General features: G+C 34.2%; 1 protein-coding gene and 1 pseudogene across 4 annotated transcripts in view; both read right to left on the reverse strand.

Annotated features, from left to right (window-relative positions):
- Window positions 1–232: 232 nt before the first annotated feature.
- Stam2 (signal transducing adaptor molecule 2) overlaps window positions 233–17910 on the reverse strand; it is a 52985-nt gene continuing 35307 nt past the window's right edge. For 3 of the 4 annotated variants that reach the window (XM_004870020.4, XM_087209992.1, XM_021248415.1), the window contains 6 exons: window positions 11934–12016; window positions 11708–11795; window positions 10718–10772; window positions 7111–7264; window positions 4381–4550; window positions 233–3136 (listed from right to left, as the gene is read on the reverse strand). In XM_004870020.4, coding sequence (XP_004870077.1) covers window positions 2911–3136; window positions 4381–4550; window positions 7111–7264; window positions 10718–10772; window positions 11708–11795; window positions 11934–12016 — 776 coding nt within the window. In that variant the 3' untranslated portion in view covers window positions 233–2910. The remainder of the gene's footprint in view (window positions 3137–4380; window positions 4551–7110; window positions 7265–10717; window positions 10773–11707; window positions 11796–11933; window positions 12017–17910) is intronic. The other variant, XM_004870021.4, reaches the window with a different exon arrangement.
- LOC101722432 (RNA-binding protein 3 pseudogene) lies at window positions 15413–16235 on the reverse strand (annotated as a pseudogene).

The following is a 17910-nucleotide window of genomic DNA, read 5'->3' on the forward strand; positions in this document are numbered from 1 at the left end:
ATAATTTCTCTTTTAGAACCAGTAAGGTTGGAAAAAAACCTCTCAAATTCAAACTTAGCTTGATAAAATTACAATTATTTCTCTGCTGGGGAAATCTTTAAAAATCTTTAATCTTCAAAATAAAACTAAATCAAACAACAAAAGTATCAAATTGAGTCCTCTCTTTTATTGACTAAACTTGATGTAAGTAAAGAAAACTTTCTTTTGACAGAAACAACTCATAAGTCAGTGATATATTATTTATAATTTATTACTTTAAAAAATAACTTCAGTATTCTTATCATAATGACAATTCAATAAATCCTCACATAGAATTCAGGAGTGTTAACATTATAGTTTGTACTAAGAAACAGTTTTGTAAAAATTCTTAAGCCATTGTATTTTTTGCAGTTCTGGGGATCAACTCTACAGCCTTAAGCATGCTGAGACCACATGCTCTACTACTACCACTAAGCTACATCCCCAGCTCAACCATATATTTTTTAAACATTCACAATTTTTTAAAATTCAGAAGGTAAAATTTAATAACTACTTTCAATGTACAGTAAAATTTATTACACAGTTAAATACCAGCTACTTGAAACAGAATAAGATAACAATGTATCTGCAAATAAGTTCAAATCCTAAATGACAAATATTATAATTAATGATTGGGTAGTTTGTAAATTAATTACCAAATTAAGAGACAATCTTGACTGGCTACACATTTTTTCAAACAATACAAACATATTCCAGTTCATATATTTTAACACCCAGGGGTATTTGCCATATTATAAAATTAGTTCTATTATAAATTTTCAGGAATTCTTTCTAATGTACCAAGAAAAAGCAGAAGTTATTTTTTAAAAATTTTTGATATAGAACAGTATGAACCCAACATAGATATCTTAAATTAGACCATTCCTTTGGCAGAGAACATGTAAATATAAACATCTTAAAAGAAATACTATCCATAAGATCACAGGAAAAAAAAGAACCACCTTGTATTTCTTAACACTAAAAAAAGATCAACAGAAATTTAGCATCATTTTTATACTAGCAATAATCACTGACACAAATTCCTCATAAATGGGAAGAAATAAAGTTCTTTTTAAGAGGAAACTTCTGCATGTATAAAATTTCAGATAAATGCCAACATACCCTATTTAAAATACGTGTTATGTTTTATGATTCCAAAACGATGTTACCTGAACTTAATTGGCTGATCCCAATTTAGTGGATATTTATGCTGAACTACAATTCAGATGACAATTAAACAAAACTTATTTATACAAACATTAAAATAAATTTACTAAGTACAGTTTAGAAGAAAATGTAAGATTCTGCATATAAATGCAAATAATATTATTAAGAGCAGCTCTGGATTTTTTTTCTTTTAAGAATAGATTTGTTTCCAATAAAGTTAAGGTACCATTTAAGAAAGTTTTTAAAGTATATAATAACTGAATTTACCTGAAAGGAAAATACTGGATGATAAACAGACCACAAGTCATTAAAGATTAAAATTTTCTTTTCAGTTATTTGTATCTGAAACAAGATAATGACAGACACTAAGTTTTCAAATTTTGTTCGAGAATAAAGTTTCTTTGAAAAAGGAACATACTTGTAATAAAATTTCTGTAAATAGACAAATGACAAAATTTGCTGAATTATTTTCAAATGGACTTTGTAGAAAGGTTAAATACTTCAAAAAAAGTAGAAGTTTTGTATCCATGAAGACTTTTTAAAAATTAAACATGTCCAGTATTTTTCCCAGTTTAAATATGTATCTATAACCATACATATCTGTATTTTCTACTTTGTATTGTGCAAATTTATTCAATACAAAACAATCCATATTGATTTATTACCAACTCCTACAGTATGTGAAATTCCAAAGGCTCAGAATTACTTCTGAAAGGAATGAAAAATTTTTTCAACAGCTTATGATAGCTTAGCAATGGTATCAGAATCACTTCTTTAAAAAAAAAATACACATTAATAAAAACACATTTATCACCCATGCATGGTTTATATCACACCAAATTATTAGGAATGTCTCATATCACCCATAAAAAGGAACTACAGCAGCGCTGCATACCACACTGCAGGAAGGAACACAAATGGACCATATCTTCATTAGACAATGGCCAAAGTCACTTGAAAAGGTCATTAGTGGTAATTCCAAATACCAGGGATGCTTGCAGGAAAGGAAATAATTTTCCTTGGGATTGGAAATGTTTTGTGAGTATTCCTTGGCCCGCTACTGGCATGACTGTTTAAGGGACAGGCTAAATGCTTTACTACACATCTGCATTTATATGGTTTTCACTGTTAATAAGAGAAAACATTTTTGTTCCTTCCAAATTGCTCTTGCTTCAGTAGACAATTATATGCTAATTTTTATTCAACATAACACTGACAGAAAAACTGACAGTACTGCAAACACAACTGCAATTTAAGGAGCCAAAAGGAAATACTTTGGCAAGCTAAATGCTCACACAAAAAGATGTTTGTCTTTTAAAATAATAGTGTGTGGGAAACCCTGACAAAAATATGCACACAAAAAAATATTTAAAGGTCTCTGGTGCTCTTATCATGACATAGTAGAGGGAAACAATGGTTTATTTAAAGCAAAAAGTTTACACTTCTATCCCATACTGTTTAGTGTCATAAGGCTATTTACTGGGTGTCCAGATTTATGTAAAGACATTTGAAAGTACAACAAAACAACCAGAAGGACCTTTAAGCTGCCTCTGATCAAAAAACTGACTTCAAACACACTGGACTGAAGGAAAAAAAAAAACCCTTTCATGGCCTTTAGAGTAAGATTTTGTGCTTTATTTATTCATGGTCCTTTTGAGTTGAAAGGAAAGAAGTTTTAATATTTCCAGGCATACTTATGAAGGCATTCAAGAAAATGCTTTGACTTTAAAGGAGAGGCTGCTGATGGTAATTTGTTTGTTGCTGTGCAACGGATGGAGCTGGAACTGCCACCGGAAAGCCCGCCAGTTGTGGTAAACTGCAAGTAGTGTTCTGGTAAACTGACATATCCACGGACATCCCCATCTGCTGTGTGAAAGCAGTTGTACCAGTAGCTGATGGCAGGTTAGAGTTCTGGTTCATGTAAGGATTGGACGCTGTGTCTTGTCCGGTGCTACAAACAAAATTTTAAAGAGAAAAATCATATTTACTTTGCATTATCTAGGTTATGGTCAGAGATCAATCATGACAAAAAAACTCCTTTTCCAAGTCTATGCAGCTCTCTTACTCTATGATTTAATCACTTCAGGTGTCAAAAACTGTAAATGTAATTTTACATTTGCTAAGAGAGGAATGCTCTAAAAGCAGCACAATGTAAGATTATAAAACCTGTTTAATGTGCTTTCTCCAAAGTTTCTCATAAAAACATTTAAAAACTAAGGAGATACACACTGTTCCTGACTGTGGTCCCCATGTCTAGGTCCAATGAGAAAGGAGCCATGGCTCCAGATGCACTTTTCGGCCCACACTGTCCCTTCTCACCTCCCAGCCCAGGCCCTTCTCCTCGCTACTCTTCAACATTTCCTTCCAGAGGAACTTTTCACTTCAAAGACAGAACTGCAATCTGCATAGGACCCAGAATCTACCCTCAGAGTAGTACAGAAGACTGACTGACTTATTACCAATACTAACACACACCAAACTAAGCTGAAAAATCACAATAAATTGCAGGATTTGTTTTTTCCTGTATCTACTATGGTATACATTTCTTTTAAAATATATTTAATTTTAAATTATACCACATACAGTCCTTGCTATAAGAATTAAGTTTTTTCTCTATCACCTCTGTTACTCAGTGTAACAAAATTTTATAGTTAAACATCAATATAAACAGTTTTATTTAATTGTTAAGTTATGTCTAAACTCAGACTCATGGAATTTAAGAATAGAAAGGGACCTTAGAAACCATGTACACATGATTATATTGAATAAACATTTTCTATGGTGAAAGTAAATAAAAGATTTAAAATGTAATTCTCAGGGAAGTGCTCTTAAAAAGTTCTATAGCTCAAACACACTTCCTTTTAAGAGTCAAAGTGACAACAGTTTTCTAATAGGAGTGCATGCAGATAATTAAGTGTATGTTGATTATAGCACTGTGCTAAACGTGTCATGGGCTTAGTCTCCATAGAAGGCAATTAGCTTTACTTTGTCCTAGTGTTCTAAACTGTAGGGTTAAATGTGGGTAACCATTATAGTATGGGTGGCAACACCAAGGGCAACCCTATCCCACTTTATGCACAAGCATTTCTATAACTCCATCTTAAAAATAAAAATCAGGATTACTACAAAGAGAAGGGTCTATATATTCTCATTCTAAAAGTTTATGAAAAATTAACACAGCTCCCCAAAACTTACCTTAAATATGGAGTTTGTGCAGGCTGCGTTGTTACTGAGGAATTCATGTTTGAAGGCAGAGACCGCAATGAACTAATATGATCTGGTCCTAGGCTGTAACTTTGGGTAGCAGTTACTTGGTGAAGACTTTGACCCATGTAGTTTCCACCATGTGATTGAATTGGGTATGTCTAATAACCAAAACAAAAAAGTTGACTCACTTCTCTCTCAAACACCTATCTAACATACCTGAAATTTTAACAGACTTTAAAAAGACAGAGCTACAGTTCTTTGGGGAACAATCTGATTCCACCCATCTATCCATCCTAAAGCAAAATGTGAAGAGTTTACAAATCACAGTGCCAAATACTGTATATGAAATCTGATTTGCTTGGTTGTTCTTGTATTTTGCAGGAGATTAGGAAGAAGACAAGGAGAGAGGTGGTGTATTTTTAAGTACTGAGTTGGAATCTCTCCGACTGCCGATTACTCAGAAATGTGTCTTGCCATGAAGCTACAGAACACTCCCTTGAAGGGAAGCCCATTGGCACTTAAGGTCTCCAGGAGAATGATGACCTTCACTCTCACAACTCCTTCCTATAGGAGAAAATGTTGAAAAAGACATGGTGTCAGGATGCCAGGATCTCAATGGCAATATCTACTTTTCTCCTACTTTTAGCACAAACAGGACAAAAGGAAAGAGCTGTGGGTAAGGAATGAGATGTGTCCTTAGAAGAAAAAAAGAGATGGCCTTAGTCACTGGATATTTATCTAATTAAATAGCCCTCTTAATTTGCATGGTAATAGCTCCTTAATAACAGAGCAGTCTGTCTACTTACACAACATTGATGAGTACACAGCACAATGCACGTGATTCATAAATATAAAGGCTATTTTTTAAAGCAAAGATCATTCACATGAAGATTTAGAATACTAGATCTGCCAAATAAACTACACTAGGTGCAATTATATAACCTCCTTAGCAGGCATGCAACAACCTGCTGACAAGCGGTAGAGACTGTGGGAATAGACCTGTTCTGCAGTTTAAGGATCTGAATGACCTTGTACCACAAAAGGTGTGTTGCCTCACCTGACTCTACTAGAGCTGTTTTCCAAATGAGAATAAACTTCACATGAGTTATATCAGCAGCCCTTTTTGTATTTTTTGAGATGGGGTCTCACTAAATTGCTCAGGAAGGGTTTAAATTTGGGATACTTCTGCCTCAGCCTCCCAGGGAGCTGTAATTACAGCTGTAATTACTTCAAGTACTCTTATGTGTGAATAGTATAGACAGAGATTATGTGAAGAATCATACTGATAGAAAGTTAACGTCAAAGAAATCAGCTGTGGTTAGCCAAGCATGGTGGCACACACCTGTAATCCCAGTACTCTGGGAGGCTGAGGCAGGAGGATTACCAAGTTCAAGCCTAGTCTGGGTTCAATCCCCCATACCACAACAAAACAAAATTAGTTGTGTTTAGCAAAACAGATTATAAATAGAATGAAACTAAACACAAAAAACTTGGGAACAACAAACCTTTACAAACACAAAGAAGCAAATATGTAGTCCTATCATACAATGATGCAGACACTTCTATGGTAGTACCTCCGTTTATGAACTTTGCTTTACGATTTCGGTGAAGATGGCTGCATTTGTGTTTGTGTGGGGAAGATGGTCCTAGCTGTGTTTGCCACCTGATACAGTTTGCAAACAGAAGAAAAATTATGCTGAAATGTTGTTTGCAAACAGGATTACTTGCCAACAGAAGCATTCATGAACCAAGGTATTACTACTCTATTTTATTCCATTTTCACAGCACCAATAAATGTTACATCATCTAATTCATGCACCCACATCCTGCCTTTCTTCTCGGTGTACCCTTCACACTCTCTTACACACTACGTAGTTGTCATACATTAACAGGAATTTTGCTCATCTAAGTTCATTTTGAGTTTGTAAACCGGCTAAAATTTGGAAAAGGCTTTAAAATGAGGATGCTGACATTCATATCAGCTGTTAAGCATAAAAAAGGTAAAAAGTACTGGAAAAAGGTACTGATTATGGATGGCTTATGGCGTTTGTACCTCATAGGTCTGTATTATATAAATTATGTACAAATCTTTACAAATTTAAGTAAGAAAATATAATGCATGTTCTGAGGACAAAAGAAGTTCATTAACCAAGCCTTTTAATAATAATGTAAGTCAAAGAAATCTTGAAAAAGATTTTCAAAGAAATGTTCAATCTTGGTGAAGAACAGGAACAGCACCAGTACCTCACCCAGAAGACATGTGAAACACGAGGTCCTAAATGAGAGGGTTATTTATACAGTACTTACAAAAAGGATTTATATTTCCATAAAGATTGGTGCTTTATACTTCCAGAAGCATATGAAAAACTCAGAATTCCCTCATACATTTAATGGTCTTTTCACTCGTGTAGAAATTGAGCTAAAATGAATTTCTAAAATATCAATATCTAATTTGTTCTAGTCAAATTAACTGCTTAGCTAATATTTCTTGAAACTATCAAAGACATGTTTTATAATTTTATTCATGGACTACTGAAATTAATACTATGCTTTAAAATAGTTTTTAAAAATTTAGAACTACGGGCCGGAGATTTAGATCAGTGGTTCCACCACCTGCCTTCCAAGCAGAGGGTCCCGAGTTCGATCCCCAGTACCAAAAAACAAAAAAAAAAATTTAGAACTATAATTTTGAAAAATGTTCTTTAAAAACCTGCTCACCTGCAATGGAGCCCCAGCTGATGTAGAGGGGTAATGTGCTGAAGGGTGGAGCTTCGAGTAGACTGAATATACTGGTGCTTCATTCACCAGTTTGTTATACAGTTCCAGAGCTTCCAAGACTTTTACATTCAATTCAGATAATTCAGAATGCTTCCTGATAGAAGAAAACAATTTTCATACTCTTCTAACTTTTTAAGCATGTATTTAGCAATGTAAATTACTTTTTAAATTTAGCACATTTCCTACCTGTATTTTAAAGGTTCTTTTTATACACAATGAAAATATTCAGAAGGAAATGGAGGAGAAATTAATTTTAATAATAGCTAGGTTGATATGATTTACCTGATAAAAAGCAATCAAGTCATAATTTTGGTGCTAGGAGAATTAAGTTTAATTGTTATAGGTTTCTGTTGAAAATTCAATTAAAAAGAAAAATAAATTTCTCGATTTAGGTAAGAGTCCCAGCCTTAATAATAAAACTCAGTAAAAGGAAGTATTTGGTTAAGGCCCAGAGCCTCTATGAAATATTATATGACTGAAATAAAAGCGTGGTCATTAAAAAAAAAAAATCACACATTTTCACTTACATATATCCATGAAAGGAGCAACTAAAAAAATCATCACCAATAATCATCCTCAAAAATACAAGTAAAAATGTATATACAAGTTGATCTCGACTGTTCTCTTGCACTGGTTTGTTGGTTTTGACAAGTAAAATAAGATACTTGCCCAAATGGTATTTTCATATCTGCCATAGAAACTGAAGAGCTTGGTACAAGCTTGTATGACTTGGTACTATTTTGTCTGTTCCCTTGAGAGTAATAAGCAACTATTTCTGCAATTGACAATTTTATGAAAGTTAAATGGCCATTTTTAATCAGCCTAAAGCATCCATAAGCTTGTTTATTGGATGATTATTTCTGTATAAACACAGACAAGAAAGAGAGGTTGGCAAACAGATAAAGGGCAACCAGGTAAAAACATGGACTGAATCCTATGAAAACTTTTTACCTTTCCTCTACTAGAATCTGTTGTCTGGAAAGAAAAAAAAGTGCTTGTTCCTTCTCTTGCTTGAATAACTATATAAAATAGGTCAAACTATTTTTGGAAATATCAGCTGCAAACCACCCAAAGCTACAGAAATTGAGTGTACATGCTAACAAATGTGTGACTAAGAACCATAAGAATTTGGTACACATAACCCAGTATGTTGATGAAACACCAAGAGAATACAGCAGAAGCCATGATCCCTGTACTGTATCATTACCTTTAAAGATCTGAGACATAACCATAAAAATCCCAAATTTTTACTGACTATGCCTGAAATTATACTAGAAGAAAAGCAAGCAGAAAGTATGAATATGCTTCTCTTTCAAAGAGACCACAATTTATTGGTAAGACAAGATTAAGAACATGAAAGACAGCAAATAATGCAACATACAATTGAATCCAAAATTATGCAGAATAGGTAGAGAGCAGAAGTATTTAGAAAAAATAATTTGGGCTGTGGTAAACTGAAAAGGCAAAGGTGGGACTTAAGCTGGCCCCTACAGAAGGATGGACAGGGCAAGCTGAAAAGGAAGCCTGAGTCAAGTCAGTGGGACAGTGTGAATGAAGGCAGACACAAGGGACATGCAGGGTAGACAGAGGAGGATGAAAAGAGGATCATGATCAGGGTGGATAGTAGGAAATTAGATTAGAACAGTCTGGAACACTGTTAAGTCCAGACAACAGATCTCCCTTCAATAAACCTATCTAAATTTTTTGGAGTCAATTTACATGTTTAGCTAATATAATTTCTTAGTATGATAAATGCTACAAAATTTTATTTTGTATGATGACAGATTGAAGTACAATGGCAATTTAGTTTTCTGATAGTAAAGCAGTTTTTCTTAGGAATAATAAGCTATTGATGACCCATTCAGGAGAAAAAACTACATTTTATTCACCTTCAAACACCTAACAAGGGTAAACAGTCAATAAAACCTTGTTGAAGCACAGTAAGTTATTTTCCATAATGGAAGCTGCATCTGCAATCAGTGACCATGAAAATGCCAGTTGACTTAATCAAAAACAAATTGGTAAGAGAAGTGATGACAGATGAGCTCTCATTCAAAAAATTAACTCAGGAGAAAGTCACTGAGTTTTAATGATAGATGTTTTCCTTTAATGACATTCTTCCCCCCTCCCCCCAGTCCCGGGATCAAACTCAGGACCTTGCACTTATAAGGCAGGCACACGGCGCCACTGAGCTAATTTCCAGCCCCTAATGACATTCTTTTAATCAACAAAAATAAGATTATACTATCTTATCTTCTGCCCTTTTTACTATATATTATATCTTTCCATGTCAGAAATATGTACCAAGGACAATGATTGCTCGTGTGGATGTATTCAGTTACTTTCAATTTTGTTGTCATAATAGTGATGAAACCTTAATAGCTAAATCTTTACATAATGTCCTTATATACTTATTATGGACTTGAAATTGCTGGGTTAAAAGATAGGGACTACTTTTAGGCTTCAGAAAAGTTTATAATTATCCTCCTACCCACACCTAGGGTACTACTATTTTTCTTTTTTTTCATTTTTCCTTTCCTTTTTTAAACTTTTGTCATTTGATCATTCAGTAACCATTAGCATTCTTGTATTGAAACAATGTACTATATGTCTAAGTAGATATTTACTGCTCTCTCTAAAACATGATGAATCTGCCACCATCATTTCACTAACTGCCACAGGGATTTACCTTTAAATTTTGTAGAAAACACAAACAATTTATGGGAAATGTTCCATGGAGCAAAACTTACACTCTTCAGTGACTGAAAAGGTTTCCTGCTACAGCACTTCTTTGGCAGAGGCAGAAAAAAGGGTTTCCTATTATTCCTCTAACATCCCTTTCTTCTTGTACTTTTTTATATAACAAGTAGGGCTAGAAAGGGATGACACTGAGTAATAAGGAAGGCCTTATCCCTTGTCTTTCATTCAGAATGGCTTTTGCCTCTAACTTCAGATAGAAAGGTCTAAGGAATTGGAAAAAGAGGCAGAATCAAGTTAAAAGCTTAGAACTCTTGATATAGCTTGTCCTCTAGTGCTGTTGCTACTTCTAAACAATAATAAAATCAGGTGGGATAATGAAATCAAAAGGGCAACAGAAAAAAGTACAAGAGAGACAAGTACAGTGCACTGGATTTAGCTTCCCAAAATTGCAAAATGTCACTTGAAAATTTCACTTTCTTAATGGACTGTTCATCACCTAACAAGTTAGTGCTGGCCCAAGGTCCCTGTTTTCATTGTTCTCTAGTCATTTTATTCTTCATCACTCCCTAGCCTTTCAATTCCAGCCCAAATGAGAAAATGACTGGTGTGATAAAAACAAAAGTTCATGAGTCTATGTATACTAACTACAATGCTGGCATTATAAAAACAAAAAAATTCCCTACCAAAATAAGAACCACTTTGCTATTACCTTGGATGAATTTGAGAAACTGAGGAAATAATTTTAACAGATAATACAGTTCCACAACAACTTTTACTAGTTCTAAGTCTGCCAAGAACAAGTAAATCTATGGTAACTACTTTTTATTCTTCGTTTGAAAAATCTCACCTGTCAATCTCTTCAAGTTTTTCATCTATCAGTGGACCCATTTGTTGGCAGATATCTGTACATACAAAAATAGGTTAAAAATTTCACAGTTTCATCCAGTTTAAGCCAATTTCAACAATGGAGTACCAATATGCATTACCATGCCTAAGTTAAGCTTATGCTAGAGAAAGGACTATAAGGACTAGTTTTAATACTACTTAGCATGAACACTACTATATATTACTACCATGTGACCAAAGGCAAGGCTGACATTAAAAAAGATCTCATCATATTTCTTGGAACTATTGAGAATTAACCTAAAGTCAAAAGGAATCTAGAAAACTATTAGCTAAGTAAAATGAACTTGAGCCTCGATATAAAATATATAACCATGTGTAGATTAAATATGAATATTTGTCATTAAACAGATTTTAAAGTTAAACAGTTTGTATATTTCCAAATATAAACACAGATAATAATAGCACATTATTCTATATTTATAACCAGGTTATTAAGATTATCCATTTACCACAGATATTTTTCTTATAAAGAATTAAAAAAGCAAAAAAGTATTTTAATTGCTTTGAATTACTCAGAGACTAATACATTAGCATGCATCATATGATTACATTACAAGATTAACATTTAGTATGTATAAAGTGGACATTCAAAGTCATGGTACAAGAGAATCAAATAAGAATGAGAATTTTTAATATTCTGATTCAACTAACTTAATAGGCTATTATTTCTTATTCTGTCCTGCTTTCGGACTCCAAATCTTCTACCAGTTTCACTAGTAGACTTACAAAAATACTAAGACTTCCTTCTTGAAAAGAACAGCATCTATGACAATGCTTTTCAGTGATACTCTTACTGTGTTACTACACTAGTCTTCTCCCCACTAGTATCTTCTAATCTCAAAAAGGAACTCTAAAGTAGAAGAAACTCAAGCATCAGGAATAGCTAAAATATTAAATACCATTAAATTGGTCTCTACTATTGGCTAAGTACCTTCCAAATCCAAGAGTTCTTGGGAATCTGGTTTTGAATCAGCTGGATCTATACTCTGGAGCATCTGCAGGGCTCTATCCATCTTATCCTAAAAAGTTACAGGAGACACTAAACAGTCAAAACAGACTTTCAACTTTAGTGAATATAAAATTACTATTTCCAAGCATTCTCAAAGATAATATATTTAGAAGTCTTGATAGTTTATTAAACAAAAGAAGGACTCTACCTCATCTATATAAACAGGCTCAGGTTCTGATTTCTTAATTTCCTCCACATCATCATCAATTACATTCAATTTGTCCACAGCTGCTATGGAAACAAAGTAATCTTTAAGTTCTTAGTATTTATTTTGATAATTTATTCATTAACTTGTGATTGGCCTATGATTATCTGTATGAAAAAAAATACAAGTTCTTTAAATAGGTATCACATTTCATAATCAAAGTTTACATATGTTCATTCGGCGTCATTTATGTCACAAATATTCATGTATATTCAGCACTTACCATGCACTAAGCATTATTTTAGGGATTTATACATATTCCAATGAATATAACAAGAATCCCTGCACTCATGGGACTTAGGTTCTAGTTGAACAAGTGAGCAATATTAATGGAAGCTACCATTATAAGTATTTACTTGAAAATTGAGGGTTACCTCTGGGTGAAAAATATACAAGTATATTACTATCCACTAAGCTAATATCATAATGACATCTGAGTTAGTTCTGTCTACACATCATTCTTATATTAAGGAAAAACTTTTATTTCCTATATGAACAAATTAAACCTGATTTTAACCTAAGTTTGATAACAGTTAAAATAACACCAACCAAATAACTTTTGTTTTTTGTTTTTTATTTTATTTTTTTATTTTTATTTTTTTCCCCTATTAAGTTTATTGGTACATTTTAGGTATAAAATACATTTACATACATCATTGGGCTCTTGTACCATTACATGAGTATCTTGATTCTCATTTTTTTCCCCCTTCCCCTGCCCTTTCTTCACCCCCTCCACCCTTGCCTATCTGCAAAGATTTTGTTTCCATTTTTTTCCTTTTCTCATATTTTTTCTTTGCCCTTTTTTCCTTTACCCTACCCCTCCCACTTCCCCTGCTCCTTTAGACCTTTACATCCTATTACACAATATCAATTATACATTTTTTAAATTACAATATCAAGATCTAGGAGACATTACCACAGATTTTACAGAATTTAAAAGGATACAGAAAGCATATTTCAAAAATCTGTTTTGAAATAAATTTGACAACTTCGAAGAAGTACCTTGGAAGATAAATTAATGAAACTAACTCTGGAGGAAATATAAAATTTGAATAGCACCTATTAAAGAAAGTATATTCCTAGCTTGAAAACCTACCTATATGACAACAGGCTCATATACATTTTAACTGATAAATTATATCAAACATTTAAAGCAGAAAAAAAAAGGAACACTTCTCCCCTCATTTTAGGAAATTGACATTGTGCTAATCCTAAAACTGGATAAAGATAACAGAAGAAACAAGTATGAACATAGATAAAAATTTGTTTAACAAAACAAACTATTAGAAGTCAGACTGGCAGTATGTAGAAAGTGGTTTTATTATAGGGATGGCAGTGTTGGTTCAGCATTGGAAGATCCACCCCCAAAAGTCATCATTTTAACAGAGGAAGGGAAAAAGCCGTATGATCCTGGCACTAGTTGGAGAAAAAGTATTGGACTAAATTCTGCAGCTGTTCATGGTAAAAGCTATCAGAAGACTAGAAATAGAATAGAACCTTCTCAACAGATTAAAGACATGTAAGCCATACTTCCAGCGAGAACACCTTATATGAATGGAGAAGATACAATGCTTTCTCCTTAAGGTGGGGAACAAGGGCAGATATGCTTACTCTTCATCTGTTCATTAAACTTTGAAACTCAGGACCAAACCAAAATAGTCTGGCAATAAAATGACACAATTAGGATAGGATTGGCAAGGTAGAAGCAAAATCTTTATATGTAGATGAAATGATCATCTACAGAGAAAATACTAAGAAATCTCTAGGAGCCCCAAGAACTTGTACTTGAATTTAGCAGGATTAGAAAACACAAGGTATATATAAAAATTCAGGTCTATGTATACTTGCTATAAATGAAGAATTGGATATTGAAATTTAAAAGTTATATAGGAGTACAAAGGACCTAGAACAGTAAAAAAAACCAAAACACACTGTTGGAAGACGTTTAGTACCTAATTTTAAGACTTCCTCTAAAGCTACAGTAATCAAGGCAGTGTTGGTGTAAGGAAAGACATATAGATCAATGGAATAAAACAGAGAATCTAGAAATAGAACCACACATATATGGTCCACTGAGTTTTGAAAGATTATTTAACATTAACATTTTATAGAATATAAACTCAATTCAAGAGCAGAGGAAAAGATAGTGTTTTCAGCAAATGGCACTAGAACACCTGGTATCCATATATAAAAAATTAACCTCAACCCTTTATTTTCATACATAAATATAACTTGAAAGGATCTATGAACCTAAATATGAAAGCCTAAAAGTATAAAACTTTAAGAAGAAATTATGAGGGAAAATGTTTATGAATTTAGGGTAGGCAAGAACTACCTAGGATACAAAAAACATGATGTATAAAAGAAAAAAACTGATAAATGAGCTTCCATCAAAATTTAGAGCTTTAAATATTGTTAAAATGAAAAGTAGTCCTTAAACAGACCATATTTACAATGCATATAAGCTATGACCAGAATATATAAAGAACTCTTACAGCTCATTAATAGACAACCCAATTAAAAAGTAGACACAAGAAGATGATAAATAGCCAGTACAGCACAAGGAAAGGTGTGCAACTCTAGAATCAGAAAAATACTAATCATAAACAATAACAAGATTGAATTATATACTCATTACAGAGATGAAGTTAAAAGTTTTAAAAGACTTGTCATGACTTTTTCTTTTTGTTGGATTCTCCCTGTTTGCATTTAATTTGTCACGCCCAAGGGATTCATTCTGCTGGGTTTCCTGGGGTTGTGATCCTCATTGTCTTTTCCTAGGGTATTGCCTAAAATTTTTTGGAGTGCTGGCTTGGTATTCATGAAGTTCCTAAGGTGCTCTTTGTTATGAAAATATCTTATTTCTCCATCAATTTTGAAAGATAGTTTTGCAGGGTCCGTCAATCTGGGTTGGAGGCTGTTTTCCTTTAGGGCTTGAAATACATCACTCCAAGCTCTTCTTGCCTTGAGGGTTTGCATGGAGAAGTCTGCTGTGATTCTGATGGGCTTTTTTTTTTTTTTTTTTTTTGTGTTCAGGTTTCATCTTTTTAATCAGCTCTGAAGGTCATCCTAAACACTACATGAGACACAAAAGAATATTTTTTCTTCCAGTATTAAAAAAAAATGACATTCACAAACATTTTCAAGAAGCTCTTTTCATGATGGTGGATCTTGAATAAAAAACAGCTCTAGGCAATCATTTTTGATGCAGACTGCTTACGGGTACGTTGAAAAATTTTCTAATCATGATAAAAATTTTGTACAAGTTTTAAAAATGACCCTAGATACATGTTAATTAAAAAAAAATCAGTGTGGCCAAATTTTTTTTTGCCAGAAGCAATAATCCTGAGAGTCCAAACTAAAAACTTAATAAAGAAAAAAAATCCCCATACTCTACAAATGTCCCAGAAATTTGTCTTTAAATGGGGGGAAAATTGAACACATTGAGCTTTCTAAAAGGTCTTTAACAAGGTACCTTGGGAGCTCAATTCAAAAATAGGTAATATACTAAAACAGAAGTTTCAGCGCAGCTCCAAAAATCTTTATACAGCAATTTGGAAGGACGATCCTGGATCAGAAGTGTTATTCCTGTGTATGTCATGTGTACATGCTCCTCAGTTGTCATAATTACCTCTGTAATTCCCTCCTGAATAGCGGTCATAATCACCCTGGCTTCTGCCACTATAGTCTCTGGATCGCCCATATCCATATCCATATCCTCCAGGTTGACTGTCATACCTGCCACTCCCACAGCCCTGGTCCCCACCACCTCTAGAGTAGCTGCGACCACGACCATGGGCCCCAAAGGCACCCCCTTCTCTGGTGCCTTGGGCAGCTTTGCCTGCATGGTCCACACGGATCCGGCGACCATCCAGGGACTCTCCATTCATGGCTCTCACGGCATCTGAGGCATGCTCTGGCTTGGTGAAGGTGATGAAGCCAAAACCCCGGGATCGCTGAGTTTCCCGGTCCTTGACAGCAGCCACCTCAGAGAGAGGCCCAAAGCTGCTGAAGTGCTTTTCCAGCACCTGCTCATCAGTGTCAAAGTTGAGCCCGCCAATGAAGAGCTTCCCTTCTTCAGAAGACATGGCAATGAATTCGAGTCCTTGGAATTAGAAAATAATAAGGCCACAGAGATGGCAAGCTCAGAGGAACACGGAGAACAGGGAAGATGGGCTTTCTTCTGTATGTGATTTGTTTCTTTTCTCTCACTGCTTGCAGAATTTTGTTCTTCTGTTGGGTTTCTGGAATCCTAACTATTATATGCCTATGTGTAGAGTTTTTTTGATCAAGGCTAGTTGGAGTCCTATATGCCTCACTTATCTGTATGTCAAGTTCTTTTCCCCTGCTTGGGAAGTTTTCTGCCATCACTTCTGTGAACAGCTTTTTTGTGTCATCTGCACTCTCTCCTCTTTCTTCATTGACTCCAGTCTTCTGTTATTCTTCTTGGCAACATCGAGCAACTTTTGCATTGAGTTCTCGTGTTCCCTTACAATTTTAAAGCAATTTTTCTTTTCCTGCTCACTAATTGCAATCTTATCTTCTATATCTAAAATTCTGTCCTCACATTGGTTCATTCTGCTGTGTAGACTTTCAGTGGAGTTTTTAATCTCCCGGAAATCTGTTTGCATCTGTTTTATGGATTCCACTTGTTGCCTATGTTGGGATTCCATCATGTTCCTCAGATCCTCTATTTTTTTATGTGTCTTCTCTAGATTTATTAATCATGTCTTGCACTATGGGCACAATCTTTGCTGTTATCTGAGAAATTATTTCTGATTTCATTTTTTCCAGATCCTCTCTTGTTGCCAGTTTAGGGAGTCCAGGTGGTTGAGTATCAGATTGTTCCATCTAGTTTCCCTTTGGGGTTGCTATAGGTGATCTGGAAGTCTGTTTTTAAGGCTTGTTTACGTGTCTTCTCATTTCTATGGGGGGTAGGGAGTGCTTCTGGTGCCCGTGTGGCTCACCTTCTCTGCCCTAGGAGTCTGGAATGGCAGCAGGAGAGCCTCTTCCTGGGTGCTGGGATTGGCTCACCCTGTTTTTTTTTTTTGGTCCTCTGTTTTTTGTTTTTTAATTCTTATAGTGCTGAGGGTAGAACTCAGGGATTTGTATATGCTAGGCAAGCACTCTCCCACTGAGTTACATCCTCAGCCTCAAAAGAAGACAGTCGAAAAAATAATTTACAAGTCTATATACCCAGAAAACTAACTGTTGCGAGAATGTACTAGACTTTAAGTAAATTTTGGTTTAAAAAATTAAAAATCTGTGTAACCAAAGGATTTTTAAGTCTTAACAGCTACTTCACATATTTGGTGAGCTTTCAATGATGTCCTAAGAGCTCAGTATAACACAAGAGTATACTGAAATCCAAGATTTTATTTATATATATATATATATATATATATATATGCGCATTTTTTTAAAGTATATGTTTTCAATACATAATAATTACATCTTGGCGAATGGTATATATACATAGTGCATTTTGATCATTTTAACCCCCTCCCCTTCCCCCAGATCCACTATGTTTTACTTTCAAAACTGCAGTTCAATCACTCCAGCTTTTATCAGGAGGAAATTGTTACATAGGACTCTAAGTATGGTTAAAAACTATTTAAAAAGATGTCTCTAATATTCCTATATGCCTAGAGAATCAGACTAGAAAAATAAGTACAACTAGTAGCAAAGTACTTAGTATTCAAAACAGTATCCACCCTCACAACTCAATTTTTCTGAAAGCATAATTCTATGCATAAAAAAACAATACAAGATGTACAAATTTTAAGTTCTTTCTTTAGAACTGATAAAGGACTAATTACATCCTTCAATGAGCCAGTCTAAGTAGACTCTTAAGTACTTTGTAAGGTTAGACTGGATGACTTTAGAATCCTACTTCTATCACTTACTAGATATATAATAA

Source organism: Heterocephalus glaber, unplaced genomic scaffold (assembly GCF_053883595.1).
Source record: "Heterocephalus glaber isolate CG9 unplaced genomic scaffold, H.glaber_assembly_v1.0 deba00001097, whole genome shotgun sequence".
Classification (NCBI taxonomy): Eukaryota; Metazoa; Chordata; class Mammalia; order Rodentia; family Bathyergidae; genus Heterocephalus; species Heterocephalus glaber.